At 41.4% G+C, this 27,985-nt stretch overlaps 1 protein-coding gene across 1 annotated transcript in view; it reads left to right on the forward strand.

Moving 5' to 3' along the window:
- FSHR (follicle stimulating hormone receptor) overlaps nt 1–24,674 on the forward strand; it is a 155,397-nt gene extending 130,723 nt beyond the window's left edge. Inside the window, exons 7-10 of the mRNA XM_074947147.1 lie at nt 3,618–3,686; nt 3,786–3,860; nt 9,576–9,761; nt 23,441–24,674. Coding sequence (XP_074803248.1) covers nt 3,618–3,686; nt 3,786–3,860; nt 9,576–9,761; nt 23,441–24,674 — 1,564 coding nt within the window. The remainder of the gene's footprint in view (nt 1–3,617; nt 3,687–3,785; nt 3,861–9,575; nt 9,762–23,440) is intronic.
- Nucleotides 24,675–27,985: the final 3,311 nt, after the last annotated feature.

Here is a 27,985-nt window from a genome sequence, read left to right on the forward strand (position 1 = left end):
AGTAATACAAATTGGAAAAAATAACCCCAATTATACATACAATAAGATGGGGGCTAATTTAGCTACAACTAATCAGGAAAAAGATCTTGGAGTCGCCGTGGATAGTTCTCTGAAGATGTCCACACAGTGTGCAGTGGCAGTCAAAAGAGCAAATGGGATGTTAGGAATCATTAAAAAGGGGATAGAGAATAAGACGGAGAATATCTTATTGCCCTTATATAAATCCATGGTACGCCGACATCTTAAATACTGCGTACAGATGTGGTCCCCTCATCTCAAAAAAGATATACTGGCATTAGAAAAGGTTCAGAAAAGGGCAACTAAAATGATTAGGGGTTTGGAACGGGTCCCATATGAGGAGAGATTAAAGAGGCTAGGACTTTTCAGCTTGGAAAAGAGGAGACTGGGGGGGATATGATAGAGGTATATAAAATCATGAGTGGTGTGGAGAAAGTGAATAAGGAAAAGTTATTTACTTGTTCCCACAATATAAGAACTAGGGGCCACCAAAGAAATTAATGGGCAGCAGGTTTAAAAATAATAAAAGGAAGTTCTGCTTCACACAGTGCACAGTCAACCTGTGGAGCTCCTTGCCTGAGGAGGTTGTGAAGGCTAGGACTATAACAGGGTTTAAAAGAGAACTGGATAAATTCATGGAGGTTAAGTCCATTAATGGCTATTAGCCAGGATGGGTAAGGAATGGTGTCCCTAGCCTCTGTTTGTCAGAGGGTGGAGATGGATGGTAGGAGAGAGATCACTAGATCATTTCTGTTAGGTTCACTCCCTCTGGGACACCTGGCATTGGCCACTGTTGGTAGACAGGATCCTGGGCTGGATGGACCTTTGGTTTGACCCAGTATGGCCATTCTTATGTTCTTATTTTTACATTTAATTTGGCAGTGTTTGTGTTCCTTTCTATTTACCTCACTAGGATTTGACTTCCACTTTTTAAAAGATGCCTTTTTATCTCTCACTGCTTCTTTTATATGGTTGTTAAGCCACGGTGGCTCTTTTTTAGTTCTTTTATTGTGTTTTTAATGTTAATTAATGTTTAATTAACATTCTGCATTATTGTTGAGGAAATGCTTCACAAAGAAAAAATCCCCAAAACTATATTATCAGAAGGATGTTTTTAAAAAGGAAAGGCATAATGTGAGTCACTTACATTTGTTTCAACTAATTTGCCCGATACTGACATTAGATTTACCGGTCTGTAATTGCCAGGATCACCTCTAGAGCCCTTTTTGTTATGACCTTTTGAGTTTTTGGCTAGCTGTTCTTCAAACTCCTTTTGGGCTTTTCTTATTACATTAAAGGAGGATATTGATATAATAGGCATTAGAGAAATCTGGTGGAGTGACAACAATCAATGGGACACAATCATTCTGGGGTACAAAATATATCGGAAGGACAGAACAGGTCATGCGGGGGCAGGGGAGTGGCACTACATGTGAAAAAAATGTAGAATCAAATGAAATAAAAATCTTAAATAAATCCACATGTTCACTTACACTCTCCAGTCAGTTTTATGCTTCAACAGCTTTCTCAGTCAGATCCTTTTAAATACCCACTAATCGTTATTGATTTCATTGTTCTAGGATTTCTCCCTAGAGGTTAATAGTGTGTTTAGAGCTAAAAGTCAAACCACATCTTAAGATTTGAGGGGGGAGGCAAACTGAAGTTTTATGTAAAGTCAGTTAAGAATGCCTAAAAATATATAAAAGATTGAAATTCACCCCAACACAAAATCTATGCCCCGCCTTAAACATTCACAATTTAGCATAAATGAGACTTAAGTGGTGCTATAGGCTTTGTGCTGGCCTTCTGCACAGGAGTGAATTTCGCCCTTATACTGTAAATGTACCAATACAGTGATCAAACATAAACACAAGAAGACAAATCCCAGAGCTTTTAAGTCATGTTTACTCAGCTTACTCAGGCAAGACTTCAATTTTATTCTGAAGTTGCTCAGGATATGGGCTGATTTAAATAAGAGAAGAATTTGGGCCAAAGGTTGGGAGATTTGGGAGGTTGGCTATGTGAGAGTTGAGTAAAAAGTGACTGAGGACTCCAGGGTTTAGCTCAAAGGTAAACGTATAATTTTTATATATTTTTTGCTTGAAAGTGGTGGCTGTATTTTTCCTCCAGGTCAGAGTGGCAGATGCTAACTAATATGAATGATGTAACATAATAAATATGTCAGATGGTAAAAACAGCATCTGATTATCTTGCCTTTCTGTGTTGCCTCACTCATTTCTAATAGCACCTGTGAGTGGATGGGATGGGAGACAGTTTCCATGAGTTGATCTAACACACACTGCAGACTTTGAGCCATGTACATTTGTCTTTCATGGTCAAACGGGTCATCTTTCCACCCAGGCCTATAATTGATTTTCTTGTTGACTAAACCCACCATCTTGAACCTTAGATTAGTGGGTCATTTGCATGCTTTCACTGTGAACGAGAAGTAAAATATGTAGGTTTTCTGAAAGTTTAATTTAATTGTTTGTTTCGTGCCATCAGTCAGGCCTGTCATTCAGTGCCAGAGGGGGTGAGTGGTACAGAGTAACAATAAAGGAGATGAAAAACTATACTGTATAAATGATAAATATAACTGACCCAAATGTAAATTTTTTGGATCATGGAGGGAGCATGGGATAGGGACATTAAACGTTAATTTGTTAAAGAACCACAGTTAAAACTCAGCAGAGAACTCCATGAATTTAAACTCATGGAATTGCTGCCTAATTCTTTTCTCAGAGGGGAGAACATGAGAGAGTAGGGGGGCTGTGGAGCATATAGGGGATGTAGTCTGTGAAGGCAGCAGATGCATTAGAAACTCAGCATCTATCTTAGCAAATTCTGCACTATTTCCACCCAGTGGCCTCCCACTGCCTTGATGTGCAGCTAGTCCCACTCCTCTGCCACTGCCCTTATCTCTCAGAGGGGGAGAGAGGGCACAGATGGGGAGTTACTGCTGGTCCCAGCAGCGCTAATGTGCCAGCAGATTTTCATGAGAAGTTTGCCTGTTAGAGGAGATTGCTAAAAAGTCTGATGGCTCCTGGGAGTCCCCTTTTTCATTCCCCAGCTATTTCTCCATGCCAAAGCCTCTGAACCCCAATCTTGCAGCACTGGGTCAGTGAGTCCTTCACAGTTTCTGGACGCAAGTGAATGCTTTCAGTGAAGCTCCTGCTCTTCCCCTTCCACCTCTGTGGAGTCTTTCCTGTTGCATTTTGCTCCTCTCTGCAGTAATGAGCAGCAGTTAGCCCAAGGTTTGAACAGCACGTTCAATGCAAAGTTTGTATGGCTTTAATGCTAACAGTCAGAAAGATTCTGATCTCACTTACTCTGGTATAAATCTGGAGGACCGCCTTTGACTTCATTGCAGCTACTCTGGTTTTACATCAGTATTAGTGAAAGCAGAACCTGGCCCAGCACATTTAATCCAATTTATCCCAACAACAGTGGCTGGGATTTTATAATAGCTTTCTGTTAATGCTAGAGATCGCCATTTATTTATTTAACTAATTTTATATCACCCAGTAATTCTACTGATGCTTCAAAACAAGCATAGTTTTTTTGTAATCAGTGTTTTAAAATGTGTCTCTTTGTTGCAGACGACTGAATAAAAATGGAATTCGGGAAATTCAGAATCATGCATTTAATGGAACCTACTTGGATGAGCTGTAACTATTCTTATTATTTGGTATTCAGCACAACAATTACTGGGAAATAGTAACTGTGGCAGAGTTATTTATCCCTGATTGTCTTGTTATGTTTTACAGAAATCTTAGTGATAATCACAATCTAGAAAAATTACCTAATGAGGTTTTTCAAGGAGCCAATGGCCCAGTTGTTCTGTAAGTAACAGTCAGATGTTCTTTTCCTCATTATTAACTCTCTATTAGAGATGGGCTCTAGACACAAAATTAAAATTTGGTGGCAGATCTGAATTTCAAATACCCAAAAATTCAAGAGTGTTCAGGTTTGGAGGTTTGTTTCTAGATGTAAAATGTGGATCTGGAGCCAGGTTCAGATTTTATAGATATGGATCAGGTTCAGATTTCATACTCCCGCACAACGTTTAGGAGAGTTTGAATCCATGTTTATCTCCACTTTTTATTAACCTCTGTTAGAAATTGGCTATAATGCAATTTATGCAAAATGAGACACTACTTATTTTCCTTTGTTGTTTTGATCCAATCCAAAATGGGGAGATCCTCAGCTGTTGGACATTGTCCTACTTCATTAACTTTAATGGAGCTAGGACAACTTGAACCAGCTGAGAATCTACCCTTACATCTTTGGAGTCCAGGTCTAAAGCTGAAAATCCTACCCTGCACCTTGCACAATTTCACTAGTCTCTTCTTCTCTGCACATGTTATTTAGGAGAAAGTAAGCTGTGCAGAAAGGTTCCATAGCAGTAGAATTCTCACAGATCTCTGTCCATTCTTTTTAATGCATTTAACAATGCACTTCTAAATTTTCTACAACCCCAAAGCTGTCATCAAGTGCCCTGCAGCAGTACTCACTGTTATCAACTCTTTGTGTGCCCCCTAAAACACTGTGCTCAACTGCTTTTACTTCTTATTGTAACACTTTATATTATTAATTGTCGTATACATGGCTGACACTGGGAAGCAGAGGGCAGCTGGTAACATTATCTCAGGCCCAGGTTTAGTACAGCTCTGAGACTTATTTGCAAGTGTGAGCCATTGCTCATGCTTCTATTCACAATTTCATGTGAGCAGCAACAGAAAGTGCATGATTCCTTTTTCAGCACCAGCCCATCTATGTATCTGTCTCTCTTCCCTCAGGGCTCACATCCAGCATGCCTCAGGCTGGCAGGAGAGAGGCCTGGGTTACTCAAGTGAGTGAAGCCGGGGGGAGGCTGTAATTGTGGGTGGCAATGCCCATGGGTGTTGCCAAGCTCCTTGTGCCCTCCCCAGGCCATATTAGCAACAGCTGCCCTTAGAATTGTGGGAAGGAAATTTTATTATTTCAGTGGCAGAAAAGATGTTAGAGTGGCTAGAAAATATAAAAATGAGAGAGAAAAATAGAACATTTAACTTCAAAATCAGATAAGAACTCTTCTGTAGTGTTTATATCTGTGCTTGCCATACCCTCCCTCCATGCTGGGATGCTCAATAAAGACCTAGTATAAAGCACTACCTTAGAAGTTCCTCCATATTTTTTCCTCCCACTTTCAACACTGGATAGCTACCAGTCCATATACATGCCTTTAACTTTTGGATAAATTTCTTATTGAAGCATCTTCTTAGCACCAACACAATTGCTGTTTCTTTTGGGAAGGGGGAACATAGTTTCCTGTAGTGAAAAACTAATGCATTACCTTTGCAAGCTGAAGCCAATACAATTATATTCTGATGGTTTATCAAATTGATTTGGCTGTAGTTCAGATTCATTTGATAGTTCAAATTCAGACACTGAATTATTTGTATAGGAATTATTCTGTTCTATTAGTAGTGCATCCACAGTTATCCTGACTGAGATCATGAAAGAAAGGTCTTCCAGTCATCTGTCACCATAGTGTACACCAGAAATATGTTTTCACTTATGGAAATGATTGACCTGTAATAACATCTGTCAAGGTTCCTTCCCCACTCTGAACTGTAGGGTACAGATGTGGGGACCTGCATGAAAACCTCCTAAGCTTACTTTTACCAGCTTAGGTTAAAACTTCCCCAAGGTACAAACTATTTTACCCTTTGCCCTTGGACTTCCACTGCCACCCACCAAACTTTATCTGGGTTCCTGAGAAACCGTTGTTTGGAAATGTCTTTCCACCCAAAATCCTCCCAACCCTTGCACCCCACTTCCTGGGGAAGGTTTGGTAAAAATCCTCACTAATTTGCATAGGTGACCACAGACCCAAACCCTTGGATCTTAGAACAATGAAAAAGCATTTGGTTTCCTTACAAGAAGACTTTTAATAGAAGTAAAAAAAGAATCACCTCTGTAAAATCAGGATGGTAAATACCTTACAGGGTAATTAGATTCAAAACATAGAGAATCCTTCTAGGCAAAACCTTAAGTTACAAAAAAGACACACAGACAGGAATATTCATTCTATTCAGCACAGCTATTTTCTCAGCCATTTAAAGAAAGCATAATCTAACACATACTTAGCTAGATTACTTACTAAGTTCTAAGACTCCATTCCTGTTCTGTCCCCGGCAAAAGCATCACACAGACAGACCCAGACCCTTTGTTTTTCTCCCTCCTCCCAGCTTTTGAAAGTATCTTGTCTCCTCATTGATCATTTTGGTCAGGTGCCAGCGAGGTTACCTTTAGCTTCTTAACCCTTTACAGGTGAGAGGATATTTCCTCTGGCCAGGAGGGATTTTAAAGGGGTTTACCCTTCTCTTTATATTTATGACAACATCTATACTGGGAAAAACAGAATTGCTCATATCAAATTTGTGGTGCAGACTGCAAGATTTTATTAGATGGTACATCTTGTTGTTTTGTCTCTTGTTCTTCCTGAAACAGTATCTAGTTGGCAATTAGCATCTCCTTGTATCTTACATCTTAAAATATTGAAATAATGTAAAAGGTTCAGAGAGTCATAGATGTTAAGATCAGAAGGAACCATTGTGATAATCTAATCTGAGCTCCTGTATAGCACAGGCCATAAAATTTCACCCAGTAATTCCAGCATCAAGCCCATAACGTCTGGTTGCAATAGAGCATATCTTTAAAAAAGACATCCAATCTTGATTTAAAGACTTCAAATGATAGAGAATCCCTCACATCCTTAAGTAAGTTCCAATGGATAATCATCCTTACTGTTAAAAATGTGCATTTTATTTCCAGCTGAATGTTTCTAGCATCAACATTCAGCCATTTCATGGCATTAGCAGTGAAGCTTCCTTTGTTGCTACCAGGTCGATGAGTCACAGGAGGCTCTTGAGGGGTATCCCAATCCCTACCTCTCTGTGAGCCATAGATTCCTTCTCCCCCTCAGGTGGAGGAGGGACTCGAACTGGGGATTTCCCACATCCTGACTGAGTACCCTAACCTTTGGGTTAAATATCATCAGGGAGGTCCTGCTCCACCCCCGTTGTTTTGATTTGGATCCCACACTCAGTATAGGAGGCCAAACACCTCTCTTCCACAGTTTGTGCACTGTGAAGCAGAGAGAGTTCAGGCGGTAGAGATGCAATCCTATCTCCATGAGGGATAGGGGGGATTAGCACATACCACTCTGACCGTCATCTCCCATTGGCTGGCTTAGGTGGCTTGCTGCCTACCATTCTGGCTTCATTGATCTCATTCCAAGGCACCCATCCCATTCATCATATAGGAGCTTGGGTGCCTATCACAGACTTTGTTGATTGCAGTGTATCAGTAGAGTGATTTTCTATGTGCCTAAAAGTTAGGCTCTGCAACACTCAGCATCAAGTCGCTTCATCACTGTCATTCTACATTTCCAGCCATAGGTGCAATCTGGGCACAGAAATTGCTACCACCAAAAACCATGTTTGCTCATGCAACTCGGGTAATTGTTTGAGCAAATGTAGTTAGGGGTGCAGTTACCAAATCGCTGTTTGTGAGCTCAGATGCAAACTTTTCTGGGTGTGATTCTTTTCCAGGTGTATTTGTTTTGCCCTTCACAGAAAAGTTGACTCTAAATGTGAATGTCATTCACACCAATTGTAGGAAACTTATTATTGACATTTGATCTCCCCAACAGTTGGTGGCCACTGGATGTGCAATTTATATCAAATGAAATATTGCCATGATATAGGAAAGTTATCAATGAAATAGAGACTGAATGTTTTGAGTATGGAGAAAAGCTATGCTTCCAAATTAGGTCAGTTCTTCTACTTCATTAGGGCAAGTTCTTTTCTTTGATAACACAAGACAGAGAACAGAGCAATGTGGGGCACATACCTGGCACTGCAGGAAGGACTGGACAACATGTTGCTCAGTTCATTTTACTGCTGTTGTTAAAGGAAGCAGCATGCTCCCCTGCTTTCCCATGTTGATGGACACAGCATATACAGTAGGCAGGTGGCCCAGCCAGGCATGCCCCCTCATTAGCAGACAGTGCCCCATATGAGATGTGTTATGCCAGCTATAACTCTTTAGAACACTGGGGAGAAATCCTGCACTGCTCCTTGACAGCAGGTGAAGGACCACTGATCTCCTTCCTGTTTCTGTGCAGCACAAGGAAGGATTTTCTGTTTGCATCACAGAATATTTTCCCTCTCATTGCCTGTCTAGTTCTTTTCATAACTTCATAATTACAGCCTCCATCACTACCTTTGATAGTCCATTTCACAAAGTAACTGCCTTCCACATAAATGCATTTATTTGCACCTTCTGTAATGCTTGCTCTCTTCTTAGCTTCAGTCTCTTCTCTCTCTCTCCTTTTCGAACTTGTTACCCTCTGGAAATGTTTTGTTGTTTTCACTCCTAGAAATTTGATGTCTGTCCCTCTTTAATCTCATTTTTAAATGAACACAAAACTTAATTTTCCCAACCTTTCCACACAGCTGTTACCCCCCATGAACCTCTATCATCCTATCTGTTGCCTTCTGCATTTTGTTCCAGTTCCTCACTTTCCTTCCCATAATAAGGTGTCCAGGATTGTCCATAATAATAATTCAGGTGTGATTTCATCAGCCCTTTATATAGTGCCATAATAATCTTCCTCACTGATTGGTGCATTTCAGTATTTTCTAAACCCTGCCTCCCAAAAAGCTAACGGTTTTCAGTTGTTATGTACCAGATCCTTTACTGCTACTACAGATTGTAGATTATTTGTCTTCTATTTTTAATGAATCTATAATACTCAACAGTATTCTTCAAGGAACATCAGCTCGGGTCTCCCACTTTAAACCCAGTCTCTCTTTTTTTCTTTGGTATTGACCCACTCAATCATTTTTTCATCATCTACAAGCAGGCACACTTTTGTATTTGTTTCCTCCTCCTTTTCATTGATGTATAGTTTCAAAAAGATTGGACTTAATGTCCGTTACTGATCTTCCCTTCTTAGCATTTTCCTTCCACCTGATTTGTATCCATGTGCTGGTATATTTCAACTTTGGTTACTAAAGCAATTTTTTTATCCAGTCTAGGATTTCACCATCAATAGCTGCTTTCTAATGTTATAAGCAGTTTCTTTCTTTCTTTTTTATGCACTGCTGTGTTGCAAGCCTTCTTGAAGCCTAGTTATATGGTCTTTTGTTTCATACTTGTTGATTCTTATTATCACCATCTCAAGGAAATTAATCCTATTTGTTAAGCATGCGTTCCCCCTTCAAAGACCAAGCCATGACTGTCTTTGATGTCTGTACCTGTCCAAATCTTCTCTTATTTTGTTCCACATCAGTGATTTTTAGAATCTTTCCAAGGCAGACATCAGATATACGGAATGAGAAAGTACAATGTCATCCTCTGATCCTGTTTTCAATGTGGCTGTCCAGACAGTTTCTTTGCGATCACTAGTCTCTTATAATGTGCAGGAGCCAAAACTGTCTCTAAATTGAGGGGCGGGAGAGTGTTGTTAATTTACCTTTTTGCTGAGATTATTATATGTCTTTAAGGGATATTTCAAAGACAAGAATCAGTTTCCTGCCCGCCTATGGATTAGAAAATATTAAGAAGCTAAGAGCACGATCTACCTACAATTTAAAGAAACTGCCTGCCTTAGAGAAGTTTGTTGCACTGATTGAGGCTAACCTCACGTATCCTAGCCATTGCTGTGCATTCACAAATTGGAAGAGACAAATGTGAGTAATTTCATTTTTCTTTGCATTTCTGACTTTTGATGGTGAATCAAATAATTAAACTTAATCCATGGAAAAGAGATTAAAGCTAGGTATGGGGTGTTCCCTCAAAGATTTATAATACATATACATTTATGTATACATACATTTGTATATACTGAGAGCAAAGTACATATTAGGAGCCAGATAATCTGCTGGTGTAAATGGTCATACCTCCATTAACATTAGTTAGTTGCAGTGCATTCAGTAAGGCCCAATGGACTTTTCTGAGGTGGGCCCTTCAGGAGCCACAATGAAGCCCTTGCAGATGAAACAACTTTCTAACCTGTTGTGAGAGGCAGTCAGAGAGACAACAGGGTGAAATTCTGAACCCATTGAAGTCCGTAGGAGTTTTGGCTTTGACTTCAGCAGGATGGTCATAAGGAGTGATGGAAATAATGGACCCAAGGTAGTACACAAATGCACATATTGATCATACACTAACATAAATGTTGTAGGGATACTGTATTTATCCACAGATTTAAATGCCCCTGATATGTATGCATTGATACACATGTTTAAATCCCTGATCCTTAAATGGGATCTGCTACGTGTACCCTGAGGAATTCCAGTGAAGTCAGGTATGGGGGTGATCTTTTCAGGCTCTTAAATCGGTTTGTCTTGTTGCTTCTGGCTTGCCATCAGCAGGATGCATTGAGTCTTCACGGGGTCTCATCAAGTAGTTTCATGTCATCAGGTATTCTTAAAGTTCTGCACATTAATTAGTTTAATCAACCCATAAATCCCCTCAGTTTATATAATTGATAAAGCTGTAGGTGGTGTTCAGGATCCATGCAAACACTTGATATTGATGCAAGCTTTTCTTTTGTTGGACAGCCTTAAAAAGATAGGAATTGCCATGTCAGAACAATCCACATTTTAGTTGTCCAGAATTCTGTGTTTAGACATGGCCTATATGTAGGGCTTGACAGAAAATTAAAGCAAAATAAAAATGACAAAGCCCTTAGACTACTACCCTAATTTAAATTTTATACTTTATATTAATACTAATTTTATCAGGCAGTGAAAAACTTTTGGGCTCCCTTGTGCTGGTAGATAATAAATATCACCTTCAGACACTACAGTGCTATCTGTCTTAAGAATGTGAATTTAATGGTTAAGGCTATAATAATAAGGGGAAAATCTGGCAGAAATCATTATTCATTGCGCAGTGTGACTCCAGAATACTGGACTCTTTGGTAGGAAAGTTTATCAGATGGTGATATTTTCACCTATATCTCCAGTTACCAGGCTTCTGTGGTTAATAAACAACAATGGGTCTGATCCTGCCACCTTGAAGCTAATGGGAGCTTTGCCATTGATTTCAGTGGAAGTAGGAATAGACTCAATTTCTTTACTTGGTGGTTAATGAGTTCTAAGTTTTTCTTTCCCGCAAAAGAAGGATTTAGTCAGGTTTCATGATCAGCTACAATATCCAGTTATTTGGTGTTTGTAATACAGCAGCTAGAGATGTCCATGTCTGTGTTGTGTTGTGGTGTTTCCAGCATGAACTGTACCTCATGACGGAGGAAATACCTTTGGAGTATGTGGCAGTGCTACAAAAGCAAAAGAGAGCAGAACTGCATTAAAATTCTTCTCACTGACCTCTCAAAGTTCAGTTAATTTTCCCACTAGAAAAAGTGTTTCCTTGTCAAGATATATTTCCTTGTCTTAAGAAACACAAATATTTGCTCAACATCATCATAGAACTTGTCTCTCTCACACAGAAGATAATTTGTGGTTTACTGTGGCTCCAGAGAAAATGGCTATGTCTACACTACAAAATTATGTCAACCTAACTTAGGCCGGCATACAGCCACGGGCGTTTACATGGCACTGTTGTAGCTGGCGTCGCAAAGATATTTACATGCCAGATGTGCTAAAGATTCATATGTCCCTTCATGCTTCAAACACCATTCCAGAGGACATGTATCCATGCTGATGATGGATTCTGCTCAATAATGATTCAAAGCAGTGCAGACCAACGCATCTTCATTTTCATCGTCCGAGTCAGATGCCACCAGCAGAAGCTTGATTTTCTTTTTTGGTGGTTCGGGTTCTATAGTTTCCGCATCGGAGTGTTGGTTTTATAAGACTTCCGAAAGCACGCTCCACACCTCGTCCCTCTCAGATTTTGGAAGGCACTTCGGATTCTTAAACCTTATGTCAAGTGCAGCATCTATCTGTAGAAATCACATATTGGTACCTCTTGCGTTTTGTCACATCTGCAGTGAAAGTGTTCTTAAGATGATAACATGTGCTAGGTCATCATCCAAGACTGCTATAACATGAAATATATGGCAGAATGCGGGTAAAACAGAGCAGGAGACATACAATTCTGCTCCAAGGTGTTCAGTCACAAATTTAATTAACACATTTTTTTAACAAACATCATCAGCATGGAAGCATGTCCTCTGGAATGGTGGCTGAAGCATAGAATCATAGAAGATTAGGGTTGGAAGAGACCTCAGGAGGTCATCTAGTATAACCCCCTGCTGGACCAACACCAACAAAATCATGAAGGGGCATATGAATGTTTTGCATATATGGCACGTAAATACCTTACAATGCTGGCTACAAAAGTGCCATGCGAACGCCTGTTCTCACTTTCAGGTGACATTGTAAATAAGAAGTGGGTAGTGTTGTCTCCTGTAAATGTAAACAAACTTGTTTGTATTAGCTATTGGCTGAACAAGAAGTAGGACCGAGTGAACTTGTAGGCTCTAAAGTTTTACATTGTTCTGTTTTTGAGTGCAGTTATGTAACAACAAAAAATCTACATTGTAAATTGCACTTTCATGACAAAGAGATGGCACTACAGTACTTGGATGAGCCTAATTGAAAAATGCTGTTTTTTTTTTGTTTATCATTTTACAGAGCAAATCAAAAATAATAATATAAAGTAAGCAGTGTACACTTTGCATTCTGTGTTGTAATTGAAATCAATATATTTGAAAATGTAGAAAAACATCCAAAATATGTAATACATTTCAATTGGTATTCTATTGTTTAACAGTGTGATTAATCACACGATTAATCACAATTAATTTTTTTAATCATAATTAAATTTTTGACTTAATCGCATGAGTTAACTGTTATTAATCAACAGCCCTATAACAAACATACATGCACAAACGTCCAACTTCATTATCTCAAGCATACACACTCATACATCCTATTGGTTCCTTATACTATGGTCATCATAATTACTTCTCTGCAGTCTTCTTTCCCTCTCATCTGTCTATGGTTCTTTTGCTCTGTCATGGCTACTTCTGAACAATTACTGCTGCCACAGCTCTTCCCTTCTTCAGTGATTTCAGCTCATTTCTGATCTTCCTTCTTCCTCTCCTGCTTCTGTGCCTGCTCTTATCTTGACTGACTCAAGCCTGTCAGCTCTCTGCCTTATATACAGGTTTTGGTCTATTCTGATTGGTTGTTTCCTCAATCTTTATGATTAGCAAACCCATCCATCAATCACCTTTAAGCCTTCCCTGATTGGTCTGTTCTTATGAACCAATCACAACCGCTGAACGCATCTGTCAATCAAAGCCAGACCTGATTGAAAACCTGCACCATGCTTGACTGACCACTCCCTTCAGGTTTTGGAGTGACCTTTACCTAACCTCAGTCCACTCTTTGCCTACCAACATACCAGTCCTTGGCAGAACTGTTTAAAACTACCAGCTCACTGTCCTTGGCTGTGTGCCAACATTGACCGCACCCTTAAAATTACCAGACTTATAAAACTATAAACCATCAACTTATTTCTTTAATATATACTTACAGTAACTCCTTGCTTAACATTGTAGTTATGTTCCTGAAAAATGCTACTTTAAGCAAAACAATGATAAGCAAATCCAATTTCCCTATAAGAATTAATGTAAATGCAGGGGGGTTAGGTTCCAGGGAAATTTTTTAAGCTTGGTTGAGGTGGTGGAGTCAGAGGGTGGGATATTTCCCAGGGAATGCCTTACTGCTAAATGAACTAGCATTCTGCTGAGCCCTCAAGAGTTAACATGTTGTGATTGTAGCATCACACTCTACAAGGCAGCACCAATGGAGGGAGGAGAAACAGCATGGCAGAGAGAGACAGAGACACACACTGTGTGTGTGTGTATGTGTGTGTGTGTGAGAGAGAGAGAGAGAGAGAGAGACATTGTGTGTGTGAGAGAGAGTGAGAGAGAAAGGAGAGACAGAGACACACACCGTGTGTGTGAGAGAGACACACATTGCCCCTTTAAGTACACTGACCCCACTCTAAGTATACTGCCTTTTTAAGTAGATCAGCAAGTTGAGACAGCAGCTACTGCCAGCAAGCTCCCTCCATACTGAGTCCTGTTGTGTCCCTACCCCCTCCCCCACTCTGTGGAGATGGGGTGCAGGAGTGGGAGGGAGGGGGACACCCTGACATTAGCACCCCTCTTCCCTCCTGCCCTCTGCACAGCAAGGAGGAGGCGTGTGGGATCAGTTCTAAGGCAGAGGGCAGGAGCAGCACATGGCAGTATGGGGAGAGTCAGCTGAACTGCCTGGCAATTGATAGCCTGCTTGGTGGTTGCTGCACAGGGAACTTAGGGGAGCTGATAGGGGGACTGCTGCTCCATCCTGGTTCCAAGCCCCCACCAGCTAGCTCCAACGAGCTGCTCTTTCTGCAAGCAGTGGACAAAGCAGGCGGCTGCCAAACAACGTTATAAGGGAGCATTGCGCAACTTTAAACAACCATGCTCTTGAACTGATCAGCAACGTAACAATGAAACGTTAACCGGGACAATGTTAAGTGAGGAGTTACTGTATTTGTTAAAACATGCATCTTACTGTTATGGTCTACTGCTGCCACCCTATTTCTTACCAATTTAATAAATTTTATTTTGATTTTTCCCCTTTTCAGTTAATGGCGGCAAAGCAGTATTTTTTTCAGTGCTGTGCTTGGAGACAAAATACAGCAGCTCAAAACCTTTTGTATCACCTCAGGAAGGTGGTGTTATTAAGGCCTTGTCTACACTACACAGTTTTTGTCGACAAAAGTTAGCTTTCATCAACAAAACAGTAGAGGTGTACAGACTACAATGCTCCTCCCACTGATTTAACTCTCCTGCTACACCAACAAAATAAAACCACCTCAAAGAGAGGCATAGAGCTTTTTGTGACAAAGCTTGATCAATGTAGTGTCAGTGTAAACAGTGCGCTTGCTTATGTAACTCTAATTAGCCTCCAGGAGGTTTCCCACAATGCCCATCATGACCACTCTGGTCAGCAGTTTGAAATTGCTGCCCTGAAAGTACACAGCCATTTGCCCCTCCCCCATTTAAAGGCCTAGGAACTTTAAAAATTCCTCTTCCTGTTTACTCAGCATGCACAGTTCACACAGCATCTTCCCAGCTAACTGTGCCAGCTTTCTTCAGTGGATGAGCTCCCACCTGAAGTACACCGGGAGCTGTAGGATCTGCTGGGTCTGTGGGGAGAGGAGGCTGTGCAGTCACAGCTTCACTCGAGCTGTAGGAAATTTCATACCTACAGACTCATTGCTAGTGGGATGCAAGAGAAGGGGCATGAAAGGGACATGCAGCAGTATTGTGCTAAGATCAAGGAGCTGAGGCAGGCACACCAGAAGGCAAGGGAGGCTAACCATTGCTCTGGTGCAGTGCCGAAAACATGGTGCTTCTACAAGGAACTGCATGCCATCTTCGGTGGTGACCCCATCTTGACCGTCAAGAGCCCTGTGGACACTTCCGGGGGGACTAGAGGTAGCGGCCAGTGGAGTCAACCCCAAGGACAAAGTGGCAGATGAGGAAATTGAAATCGAGTTGGAGGAGGATGTGGAACACATGACAGGGTCGTCCAGTGGAATGGTGCATCAGGACCTCTTTTTGACTCTGGAGGGGTCTAGCGAGTCCCAGCAGTCCAGCTCTAGCATGCATGAAGCAGGGGATGCGAGCTCTGGTAAGCATGCATTTTGCTTTGATACTGCACTGTGAGAGGAGATTGAGCTCCCATGTACTTCGTTATGTGGTAGAGGAGGGATAAGGAACAGAAATTAACAAATGAGCCTAAGCAGCTATGCAGTTGGGGCTGGTGGAAAAGTTTGTCTCGGGAATCCTCCATAGTGATCTCTAGGAAACTTTCCTTTAGGTATTCTGCAATCCTCTGCCAAAGGTCCATTGGCAGAGTTGCCTTGTTTATTCCCTGTAGGAAACTTTGCCATGGCAACCAGCAAATATTTCTGCAGGGACCAAAGCAGCACACAGATGAGCAGTATACTGACCTGGTCTGGAGGAGCAGGAGATGCACCTTTGCATTCTGGGTTCCCTCAAGAGTGAGATATTGGTTTGATTACCCTAATTGGCACCTGGAAAGGGGTGCCAACATTCAGAATACTCTCCCTAGGCCTATGTAGTGTCCCTCTTCACAAACAACCCTTTGTCCCTTCTTGCCCATTCACCCTTCCCAACTCTCCCCCACAATCAAACTCACCATATTTCAGACTCTCACCAAGTTGTGTGCTAGCAAAGGGACAATGAGAAAGAAGTGTATGTAACTTTTGTGATTCACAGCTGTGAGCGAATTCACAATACTGTCTCTGTTCATTGTGTCTTTGGCTTCTGCAGTTGTCTCCTTGAGGACCCAGTCCTCCACACTGGTGGAGTGCCTCCACCAGATAAGGCGGTGAACCAGGAGGAGTAAGGAGGAGATGTTTTGCGAATTGCTGCAGTCAACAAATGCAGCAGATAGTGAAACAAGAACTTGGAGGGACACAATCAATGAAAGACTCAGGCTGGATAACCTGGAAAGGAGGGCCAGACAGAGGTGCTCAAGTCCCTCATTACGCTGCAAACTTATCACACCTGTGCACAACTCCCCCTGCACCCAGTGCAGAACTCTGTTCCATGCCCTCCTCAAACTCCCCCACCACATTCCTCACATGGTCCCTGTCCCTTGCAGTACTCTGTGCCCTCCACCCCTAGGGACTGGTTTCATAATGAAAGCTGGAGTTACAAGCAGCTGTGAGAACAATAACCGAGAGACTTTGCCTCATTACCATGTCCCCTGTCTGATAAAATGTTTGTGTATTGTCCTGCTATTAAACTTTAGTCTTTGAAATAAAATGAGTCTTTATTTGTGTTATACATGTTAGTTGGTGCTGACATTCAAACATAGTGACTATAGGCAGGAATATTTGCTCAGTACAATTAATGCTCAGGAAGCAAGCACGACAGGGGTCATTCAAGGGAGCAAGCAAACATTGCCTGGCTGAATGCATCACATAAAGACACATTACTGGGAATAATTGTCAAAATGCTCCTTCAAAGCCTTCCTAATTCTAATAGTGTCCCACTGTGCCCCTCTAATTGCCATGGTATCCGGCTGCTCAAAATCAGCAGTCAGCCGATCTACCTCAGCGCTTCATTCCTGGGGAAACTTTTCCCTCTCTGCTTCTCAAATGTTATGCAGAACACAGCAGGCTGCTGTGACTATCCGAATATTTTCCTCATTGAGGTCTAACCTGCGAAAAAAGGCAGGGCTAGTGACCTTTTAATTTGCCAAAGGCACATTCAATGATCATTCAGCACCTGCTGAGCCTGTTGTTGAAGCACTCCTTGCTGCTATCTAGGTTCCTGATTTAAGGCTTCATGAGCCACGGGAGGAAGGCATATGCAGGGTCTCCAAGGAGCACCATGGGCATTTCCACATCCCCAATTTGAATGTTCTGGTCTGGAAATAAAGTCCCAGCGTGCAGCTTTCTATACAGTCCAGTGTTTCTAAAGATGCACACATGCACGTTCCCTGACCACCCTGCACTGAAGTCAGTGAAACAGCCCCAGTGATCCACCAGTGCCTGCAAGACCCTTCTGGTTGGTGTACTCCATCGCAAGATGGTTTGGGGCCAAAATTGGATATGCGTTCCATCTGTCACCCAGCTGCAGTTTAGGAATCCCATCGCTTCAAAGCCATCATTTATTTCCTGCATATTACCCAGAGTCACAGTCCTTCATAGCAGGAGGTGATTAATGGCCCTGCACACTTGCATCACCATTTCCCCCACAATGCACTTTCCAACTCCAGACTGATTTGTGGCTGACACCAGAGTTGCCAGCTTCCACACAGCAATCACCACTCATTTTTCCACAGTGAAAGCAACTCTCGTTCTGGTGTCCTTGCACTGTAGTGCTGGGACAAGCTCTGCACACAGTTCCAGGATGGTGCATTTGCGCATCCAAATGTTCTACAGCCACTGCTCATCATCCCATACATGCATCAAGGTGTGAAACCACCACTCAGTGCTTGTTTCCCGAGCCCAGTACTGACGTCCACCATGTGCAGGTGCTCTCTGAATGCCAGCAGCAGTCTTGAATTATTTCTTTCAATGGCACACAGTAGGGAAGGCACCACTGATTCACTTTCTGATTCAGAACTCATGAAATATTGCAGGACCAGTCACATTGTGTTCATCACACTCATCACAAGAGTGGTCAGCAATTCAGAATCCTCATTTTCAGTCAGAGTTGGCGGGCACACAGTTTACATGGACTGTTAAAAACAGTGTGAAACAAAGTTGTAAACCCATGGAATGATGGGACAGAAAGAACTGCATCATGGGATGGTGAGAATGTCCCGATAATGCACCACGATCCATTCCCACAGCTCCCAGCGGCAGAGGGTGGTGAATTGCACAGTGAAATTGCTACCCACAATGCAACGCTTTCTCTGTCGATGCAAGAGCAGCAGCGACACAGACGCAAGGAGCATTTTGTGGACATGCACAACTGATGTAATTAAAGTGGCTTATGATCGTCAATGTAACGTATGTTGACTTAACTCCATAGTGTAGACACAGCATAAATCAGCACAAAGAGGCACTTACATCGGCAGGAGCCAAATTTAAATAAAGAGACTTCCACAGATAGGTCGATGCCAGGCAGCTTACAGCAACCTAACCCTGCAGTGTAGACCAGGCCTATATCTAAGGTATGTGGCTAGTGGCATTTGCTTCTTTCTAGCCTCCTCTATTCCCTCTTTCAAAAGCAAGACTCTTATCATTTAAAAAAAATGGAGCACATTAATTTTCAAAACTTTATCCAGATTGTTTATTTTTAATTAAGCTACTGAGAAGTCAAGAAAAGCTTATCTGGAGCAAGTCATTCAAGCAGAGGCATCATGGAGAAGGGATTCTATTGAAGTCCCATCCTTATATTGAAATAACTGGATGACTTAAGAACTAGCCTGGGCTATAGAGATTTAAAACAGAAAAGTTTTAATTCAGGAGAATAGTGATATACTTTGCATCTGAACCTCAAGGTCATTTGCATGCACATTAGCTTAGATATTGGGTATAGGATAGGGGTGGGCAAACTACGGCCTGGGGGCCACATCCGGCCCTGCAGACATATTAATCCAACCCTCAAGCTCTCGCTGGGAATCGGGGTCTGGGGCTTGCCCCGCTCCGGCGCTCCAGCTGGGGAGCAGGGTCAGGGGCTTGACCTGCTCCACACAGCTCCTGGAAGCAGCGGTATGTCCCCCCGCCAGCTCCTACACATAGGGACAGACAGGGGGCTCTGCACGCTGCCCCCCCAAGCACTGCCCCCCAAGCTTCCATTGGCCGGGAACAGCAGCCAATGGGAGCTGCACGGGCTGCACCTATGGATGGGGCAGCGCGCAGAGCTTTCTGCTGTGCCTTTGCGTAGGAGCTAGAGGAGGGACATGCTGCTGCTTCTGGGAGCTGCTTGACGTAAGTGCCACCCAGAGCCTGAACCCCTGACCCCTCCCACGCCCCAACCCCAAAGCCCTAGCCCCACCCCAGAGCCCGCACCCCTAGTCAGAGCCCTCACCCCCTCCCGCACCCCAACCCCCAATTTTGTGAGCATTCGTGGCCCGCCGTACAATTTCCATACCCAGATTTGGCCCTTGGGCCAAAAAGTTTGCCCACCCCGGTATAGGATGTAGCAGATACACCTGCTTCCATGTCAAAGCATTTCTGTATCTGACACAAGCTCTGTGTGTACTCAGGACTGTTCAGTTGTTTTGAAGAGTCCTTAATGACATGTTCAACCTCACTGTGATGATTGTCTGATCAAGGACTACTCTTGATAAGTGGAAGGGAGATTATTCATCATCATGATGAGAGTACTGGTGTCACTTGACTTCATCATACATTATCCAAAGACTATTATTTCTCCTTCAAGATTAGAGCTAGGATGTGATTTGTCAGGGAGAATAAACATTATCTACCTGATAACCTGGATTATCCATTTTTAAGGATGTTTGAGCCTTATGGTTATAACACGAAAACCCTCAAAGGATGTTCAGGGTCAGATCCTCAGCCCCATCTGGCTGCTCCACTGATTCAAAACTACCCTAACAGCACTTAAGCAACACTCTGAGGAATCTGCTGTACTGGAGAATCTTTAGGTGGTGAAAGCTGCCACAGTGGCTCCTACACTATCCTCTCTCCCAGCAAAGCACCCCCACATGTCAGTGATCCCTGACTCCCAGAAGAACCCCTTTGGGGCCATGGGCAACTAATGTAAGTTACAGGAGCCCTGTGGCTGTTCTAACTTGTGTAGGGGATCAAAAATGGACCAGGCTCAGTATCCAGGACTTGTAAAGATGAATTAAAGATAAGTCACCTTTGTCCTTCCCACCCAAGCTCCCTGGTCTTGCACAACACATGGCTCAGTTGGCCCATAAGCTCTGGCCCTAAGATCTAATTTTTTGAGAGCTTATGGCTAAAAATTATGGTCTATAGAATCATCGTACTAAAAAGTCTGCTGTTGATCTAATAAAAGATACACTACATTTTAAACTAACTTGTATAAAGGTTTGCTTTGCAGGCTGTGTTGGAGGCCCTCCTTTATCTGTGATTCAAAAAAAATAATTTCCTCCTATCTATGTGTCCCTGAAGCTGACAATTCTCAGCAGGAACTTCAGCCATCGTTCTGATTCTTTTGACGTAAAGATTAGCTTCTTTCTAAAAGAATCATGATGATATGACTTTCTTCTTACATTTGAAATTGTTTTTTAGAGGACGTCTACACTACAAAATTGTGTTGACCTAACTTACAGCCATCGCAGTTATTAAAAAACTTGTGTGTATGCATGCTTTATGACAGTGGTGTGTATCCCCAGCAGGAGCACTTGTATTGATTGTATTGTCAGTGTGGGGCATTGTGGGATGGCTCCTGAAGACCAATAACAGTCAACATAAGAAACACAGTATCTACACTCACACTGTGTAGCCCTAATTGACTATAAATCTACACCACTGAGGAAGGTGGTGTTACTAAATGGACATAGAGAGGCACTTACATTGGCAGGAGCCAAATGTAAGTGAAGACATTTGCGTAGCTAGGTCAATTGCAAGGCAGCTTATGTTGACCTAACCCTGTAGTTTAGACCAGGCCTCACTCTGTCACTTTTCAGTAAGCCAAATTACTTAGAGTTAGTGTCTCGTATGGAATCTAGATTTGGCCCATTTATTCTACTGAGTCTATTTCTGAGCTCAAGGCCCAGCTATCCCCTTTGTTTGCCTTGCGATATCGCTGGCTTTCTTTTCTTCATTTGTGCTCTGTGGTTTTGAACAGTTCATATTCTGTGTATTATAGTGTTGCTAAACACAGATATATTTTCTCTGCTTCTAGGGGGAGTATTTACTAAGTTGTTTCTTCCCATTTATATGGGCAGTTTCATTTGGTGGATTGAGTACAAGGCTGGAAAAAGGAATTTCTGAGTTCTAATCCTAGTTCTGATGCTAGCTTCTGTACCTTGAGCAAGTTACTTAATCTGACTGTGCCTCAATTCAAATTCCTTTAAGGGAACCAGTGCCTTCTAAGAGAAACTTATTCTTGCTCTTCATTGTACAAGAACAGGTAGCTATGAATGGTACTGTGCAAAGGAAAATTACTGATTTGTAATTATAGTTAAGTTTTCAAGATATTGTTGACTTTATAAACTATTTCCACTGTGGACATGCCCCTGAATACTTTAGGAAGAGCAACTTCAGAGAACAATTCAAATCCCTTTCCTTTAAAAAAAGCAGAGTTTTAATTACCATGAAAGATAACTAAAATGATCAGTTACTCTATGACACTGGGGTGATGAAAAAGTACAGAAAATAATTCCAGACACTGGCTAATTTTTTTTCAAAAATGCCAAAGTGACTTAAGTTCCTAAGTCCCACTGGGACCCTTAGGCCCTCCCTAGGTCACTTTTGAAAATTATACTTAATTGCCACGGTCAATAGGTACTTTGAACTTTTTACTCTCAGTCTTTACCATGAAATACTGTAATTGTCTGTGATTTCAATCTTACAGAGTGACTGGCAGTTTTATTTGATCTTTTTTCATGCTAAGTAAGTTTTTGCTTTTAGGGGGGAAAATTAAATTGGGATATGTAGAGCTAACATGTACCTCCTCTTTCACACTGAAAACTAGAATGGATCCCTTGCAATATATAATAATAACAAAAAAGGATTTTTCAGGACAGAGTGTTTAAATCTGGATTCAAATACTTGGTTGATGAAACCCTCCTCAAAGGCCAGCATGAAATCATATAATTTGAATGTTGTCTGCACAGCGTTCTTCAAATTTTGCCCATCCTGTTGTGAAAGGAACCATAAGATAAAATTGTGTATTTGTGTGTTGAGACAGACTGAGAGGAAAACAAATAACTGAGCCCTCACTCTTAAATTTTTCCATACTCTTTCTTAAGCATATTCAACAGAGTATTAATGTTGAATTAATCTGGAGTGGATTCAGAATATATTTTGAGACAAAGAAAGCAAATGGATGAATTGTATAAATAAAGAAAGACTTGCTTTAGAACAGTAGAACAGTAACATGTACTTTTTTGGGGATATCTAGGACCCTGATTCAGCAATATGTTTAACCACATAAGTACTCTTACTGGGTGCTAGAACAAGTTTTGTATTCAGCTGTATTAAGAAAATACAAGCAAAATGATTTACTAGCAGACATGCAAATCTGCTATCTATAAGCAGAGGAAGTAATTTACCTGTAATTAATTGTGCTGGTCAAGTCTGCATAAATTGAGGAAAAGATGGTAGTGAATGTAATGTGCTTATCTGGAGCATCTTGTCTCATTTGTCTACTTTTGGCACCCTCTTTTGGACCATTATACACCCTCCCTACCCCTTGGCTTCCTTGGTTTGTTTCTTGAGATGCACACCAAATTCTGGGAAGAGAATATATATTTCAGTCCCTTTGCATAAAAGGAGATTATTGGAAAATTTCAATGAAAAACTAAAACAAACATTCTCATTTTTTTTGCATTCTCCCTCCCTCCCCCATTTTTCAACCAGCTGTATGTTTTGCAATGATATTTTGTCATTGTTTATGTGATTTCACCCCAAGCTATACTTTAGCACCTATAGGCCCTGACTCTGCAAACCCTTTTACACATGCTTAACTTTATGCATGACAGTAATCCCACTGAAACTAATGGGATTAATCATCTTTGTAAAGTTAAGCATGTGCATAAGATCTGCAGGACTGGGGCCTCAAATCTTGACTTGGGGTAAATAATCAGTTAAGAGGGGCAGAGCTGTTAATGGGAACTGCATGATATCTCTTATTTCTTCTATTTCTTCTGCTGTATTTTTTAGACACTAACTAAATTCTGTTCTTCCATTCCAGTTCTGCGTTGCATCCAATATGTAATAAATCTGATGTCATGCAAGATGCTGATGAGCAGCCTGTGGACAGGATGCACAGAAGATCTGCAGCTGAGGACTACATTTCCAATGACTACATAGCTTTTGACTCACTAGAAAATGAATTTGACTTTGACTACGGCTTATGTAATGAAGTAGTCCATGTGGCTTGCTCTCCTAAGCCTGATGCCTTCAATCCTTGTGAAGATATTATGGGATACAATATTCTCAGAGTCCTGATATGGTTTATCAACATTCTAGCTATCACCGGGAACATCATTGTGCTGATTATTTTAATAAGCAGTCAGTATAAACTCACTGTCCCTCGGTTTCTAATGTGCAATCTTGCATTTGCAGACCTATGTATAGGCATCTATCTGTTGTTGATTGCATCTGTTGATACACAGACCAAAAGCCAGTATTACAACTATGCCATAGACTGGCAGACTGGTGCGGGATGCAGTGCTGCAGGGTTTTTCACTGTGTTTGCAAGCGAACTTTCAGTTTACACACTGACTGTGATCACTCTGGAAAGATGGCATACAATCACCTATGCCATGCAACTGGACCGCAAGGTTCGATTTAGGCATGCCATGGTTATTATGATTTTTGGCTGGATGTTTGCCTTCACTGTGGCCCTTCTTCCCATATTTGGAGTCAGCAGCTACATGAAAGTCAGCATTTGCTTGCCCATGGATATAGAAACGCCCCTTTCCCAGGCTTATATCATATTCCTTTTAGTACTGAATGTTCTTGCATTTATGATCATCTGTGCCTGTTACATCTGCATCTACTTCACAGTGAGAAACCCTAATGTAATCTCTTCAAACAGTGACACCAAAATTGCCAAGCGCATGGCGATACTGATCTTCACCGATTTTCTGTGCATGGCACCAATATCTTTTTTTGCAATATCGGCATCACTCAAGCTTCCTCTCATCACTGTGTCCAAATCCAAGATCCTCCTAGTTTTGTTCTATCCTATCAATTCATGTGCCAATCCTTTCTTGTATGCGATTTTCACAAAGACCTTCCGCAGGGATTTCTTCATTTTACTGAGCAAGTTTGGTTGCTGCGAAATGCAAGCCCAAATTTACAGAACAGAGACTTCCTCATCTGTCCATAATTCGCATATGAGAAATGGCCATTGTACTCCAGCTTCTAAAACCAGTGATGGAACTATTTATTCATTAGTTCCTCTGAATCACTTGAACTGAAATATTCGTGTGGATTTACGTAGATGGCAGCATGATTGTTTTTAACTGTGAATTTGTAAAATGATTTTAACATAACATGTAAAGTTATATTTTAAATGGAAAAACATTTTGATTTTCTGCTGTATATTTTATTTTTATGAACAGCCAGCAAAAGTGACATATCATCTTCAGTTCTTGAAGGACAACCAACAAAACTTCAGTTAACACTGTCTTTGAAGAATTTCTCAAGAATTACATAAACTCTGGAGAATGTCTTTTCTCCCCACACTTTTCTAAAGTTGTGCTAGGCTATGTAATGCATTGTGTTTGAGAAGTCAGTGTTGACGATCAATGGCTGAAAGAAAAAAATACAGAATTACAATGTTTTTCTGAGAAACATACTAGAGGTCTTGTTAAGGGTACAATAACTTGACATACTACACATTCAGCTGACAAGAGCTAAGGTGCAAGATTATTTCACTTACCCCCGCACAATGGTATCAGAAGAGGAGATTTTGGTCCGCATTGTTTTTGTTTCCATCACCAAAGCAGTAGGCTAAAAGGCACCTTCAAGTCAGTACTGGTCCATTTCTGATCCAAATCCATGTGGTGGGAAGTGTCCCAGTGTGCACATAAAAGTCCACTAGCAAATGATTGATGCACTTTTCCTTAATGAGCTGAATGTAGTTGCAGAAGTCGCTCTCATTTCAAAACAGCATTGGTTGAATCTGGTGATTAAGAGTATTTGTGACTTTGTACCACCAGATTCTGACACGTGAATGGACAAACACCTTGACCCTGCAAATCCCTGTGGGCACCTGTAGCAAGCTGCATTGAACTTGAGGGAAGAGCACAGGCTGCAGGAGGACAGAGTTTGGAGGAGGCAACAGCAAATCTGTATGCACATGATTTGAATGCAAGCTGCAGTTGCAGCATCATTGTACGTACTTCTCTTAATAAAGAGCCAAATTTGTTTTTGAAACATGGAGTCCTCTCATGTTATTATTCAGCACTTGGTACATGAAACAGTGCTCAAGAGTGAATGCAAGATGGTTGTTCTCCAGAACAAGTTCAAGGAGAAGCTAAGGGTACAAGCTAGGTTAAGCACTAGAACTTACATTTTCAAAAGCAATTAGTGATTTTAGGTGCCTTAATTTTTGACTGCCGAACTTAAGAAACCTTAAAAAGACATGATTTTCAGAAAGTGCTGGATATCTGCCATCTGAAAATCAGGCCCTTTAAGGTGTCTTGAGACACCCAGAATCATGGATCCCTTTTGAAAATTTTCTCAGTAGTAAGTATATTATCTTCCACACTGAGCTGTAGTTAGTCTCAAGTCCACTTTGCACTTGGTTCCTTACTCACAAGTGTGAAATGTCAATAAGGGAGACTGGACATGTTGGGAGACCTACACTTAGGTGCAATCCTCATCTTGTTAATGAGGTGGTTAATTCTACATTTCTTCTTAAATTTTTCCCCTGCTACTTGGCAGGAGTAATTTAGCAACCACACATCAGTGTTCTAATTTTGTAAGAGCAAGTTCCCCTCATGCACCAAGTCCTTCTTTATAACTGCAAAACTTTGTACCTGTGTAGTGCAGGTTCAACACCTTAGTCTTTGAGATTATAATTTGCCCAGAGTTCATAGAATTTAAGGCCAGAAGGGACCACCCCAGATTATCTAATCGATACCCACAAACTAAATCTCACAACCAAAATTAGACCAAAGTATTACAGCCCACAAGACACCAGGCTATTATTTGCCACAGAGAGAGAGAATCTGAGGGACCAAGGTGCATCAATGCCCAAGGCCCCTGCAATGGCAGCAATATGATTAAGTGAGCTATACCCAGATAATCCTGGCAAGTGACTTGCACTCTATGCAGCTGAGGAAGATGAAAATCACTACCAATCTGTCCTGGGGGAAAAATCCTTCTTGACCCCACATATGGCGATCACTTCGATCCTGAGCATGTGAGCAAAACCAGCCAGCCAAGGACCTATGAGAGAGGGAATGCTCAGTGCCACCTCAGAGCCCTGGCCCACATTATCCAGTGTTCCATCTCCAGCCGTGGAAAAGTGTTTCTCTGCTTTATTATTCTGTTTAGTAGCAGAGACAAAGATTTGAATTTCTTTTAGAAAACCTATGAATTTGATCTGCATAAAACATTTTATTTTTGTTGGGTATTTTTCCCCTTTCAGAAAGCAGAAAGCTGCTGTCCTTATCCAGCCTTCTCATTTGCCCAGTAGGATTATTAAGCAAGAAAGAGAAGCCTCCCATAAAGTAATATATGTTTTGACTGTTCAAAAAACCATAGTGGATAGTGTTCATCTAATTTCAGGGTATTTCCTTTCTCATGGTATTTCAGAAAAATCTACCAAGGAGCTTAAACTGCCAGAATTTAATACATGAGATAAAATATGTTTTTTACCCAGAGGGGCGTTACACTATCATTTAAGGTTATTGCACCAGAAGTATGTATTCAAACTATATATTTTTTTCCAAATGAACATCTTTTACAGTATTTTGTGTAATGGCCACAGATAAAATTGACATCGTTTGGTGCAAAAAAGGTACTTAGATTTCACTCAGTTTCAGCTACATTATTTCCAAGGCTGATTAAACTGTTGTCCTAAAAAACAGAAGCTGAATTCAGTCATCTCCCAAAGAGTGTATGGCAAGGAAGGTAATGGACGGTTCCATTAAAAGGAACTCCAACAGATAGTGCTGGATAGAAAATTTAGAAAGGGGAAAACAAAAAGCTGTTATTACAAAGCTTAATATTGGGAATTGGAGCCTTAAATCAGCAGGTAAAGAACTTGACAGTCCAGGTCCACAAATTAGAAAGGAAAGAAATGGCTGGAGGAGCAAAAAGAGATATACAAAATACATGTGGTATAACCTAATGAGATATTTTTGGAAAAGAATGAAACTGTGAGGGATCCTAGAGGGTTTCCCACAGGTCATAGCATAACTAGGGGATGTAATTGTGCAGCAGGACCCATGCAGGTTCTTACAAGGGTTACTACTGAGACCCATTCCCTTTGCATCTAGGAGCTGGAATCCCTTGTTAAGGTCTTCGGACACCCTCTTAGGGATAGATGGAATAAGTTTACTCAGTGCATGTTGAAGGGAGTGTGCCACTGTGCCTCCAGGATCACAACTGAGAATACCAAGTTCAGGACAAGCTGCTGAGAAAAAGGGCAGACACACCCCAAAACTAGTCGTTATTCTTCCATGAGATATATCAAACCAGCAACAAAAGTAAACTTCTGGCTCACCGCACTGGCTAACAAGAAGTCAGAAATGCATCCTCCTTAGGTATGCCAGTC

This window comes from Natator depressus, chromosome 3 (assembly GCF_965152275.1).
Source record: "Natator depressus isolate rNatDep1 chromosome 3, rNatDep2.hap1, whole genome shotgun sequence".
Taxonomy (NCBI): Eukaryota; Metazoa; Chordata; order Testudines; family Cheloniidae; genus Natator; species Natator depressus.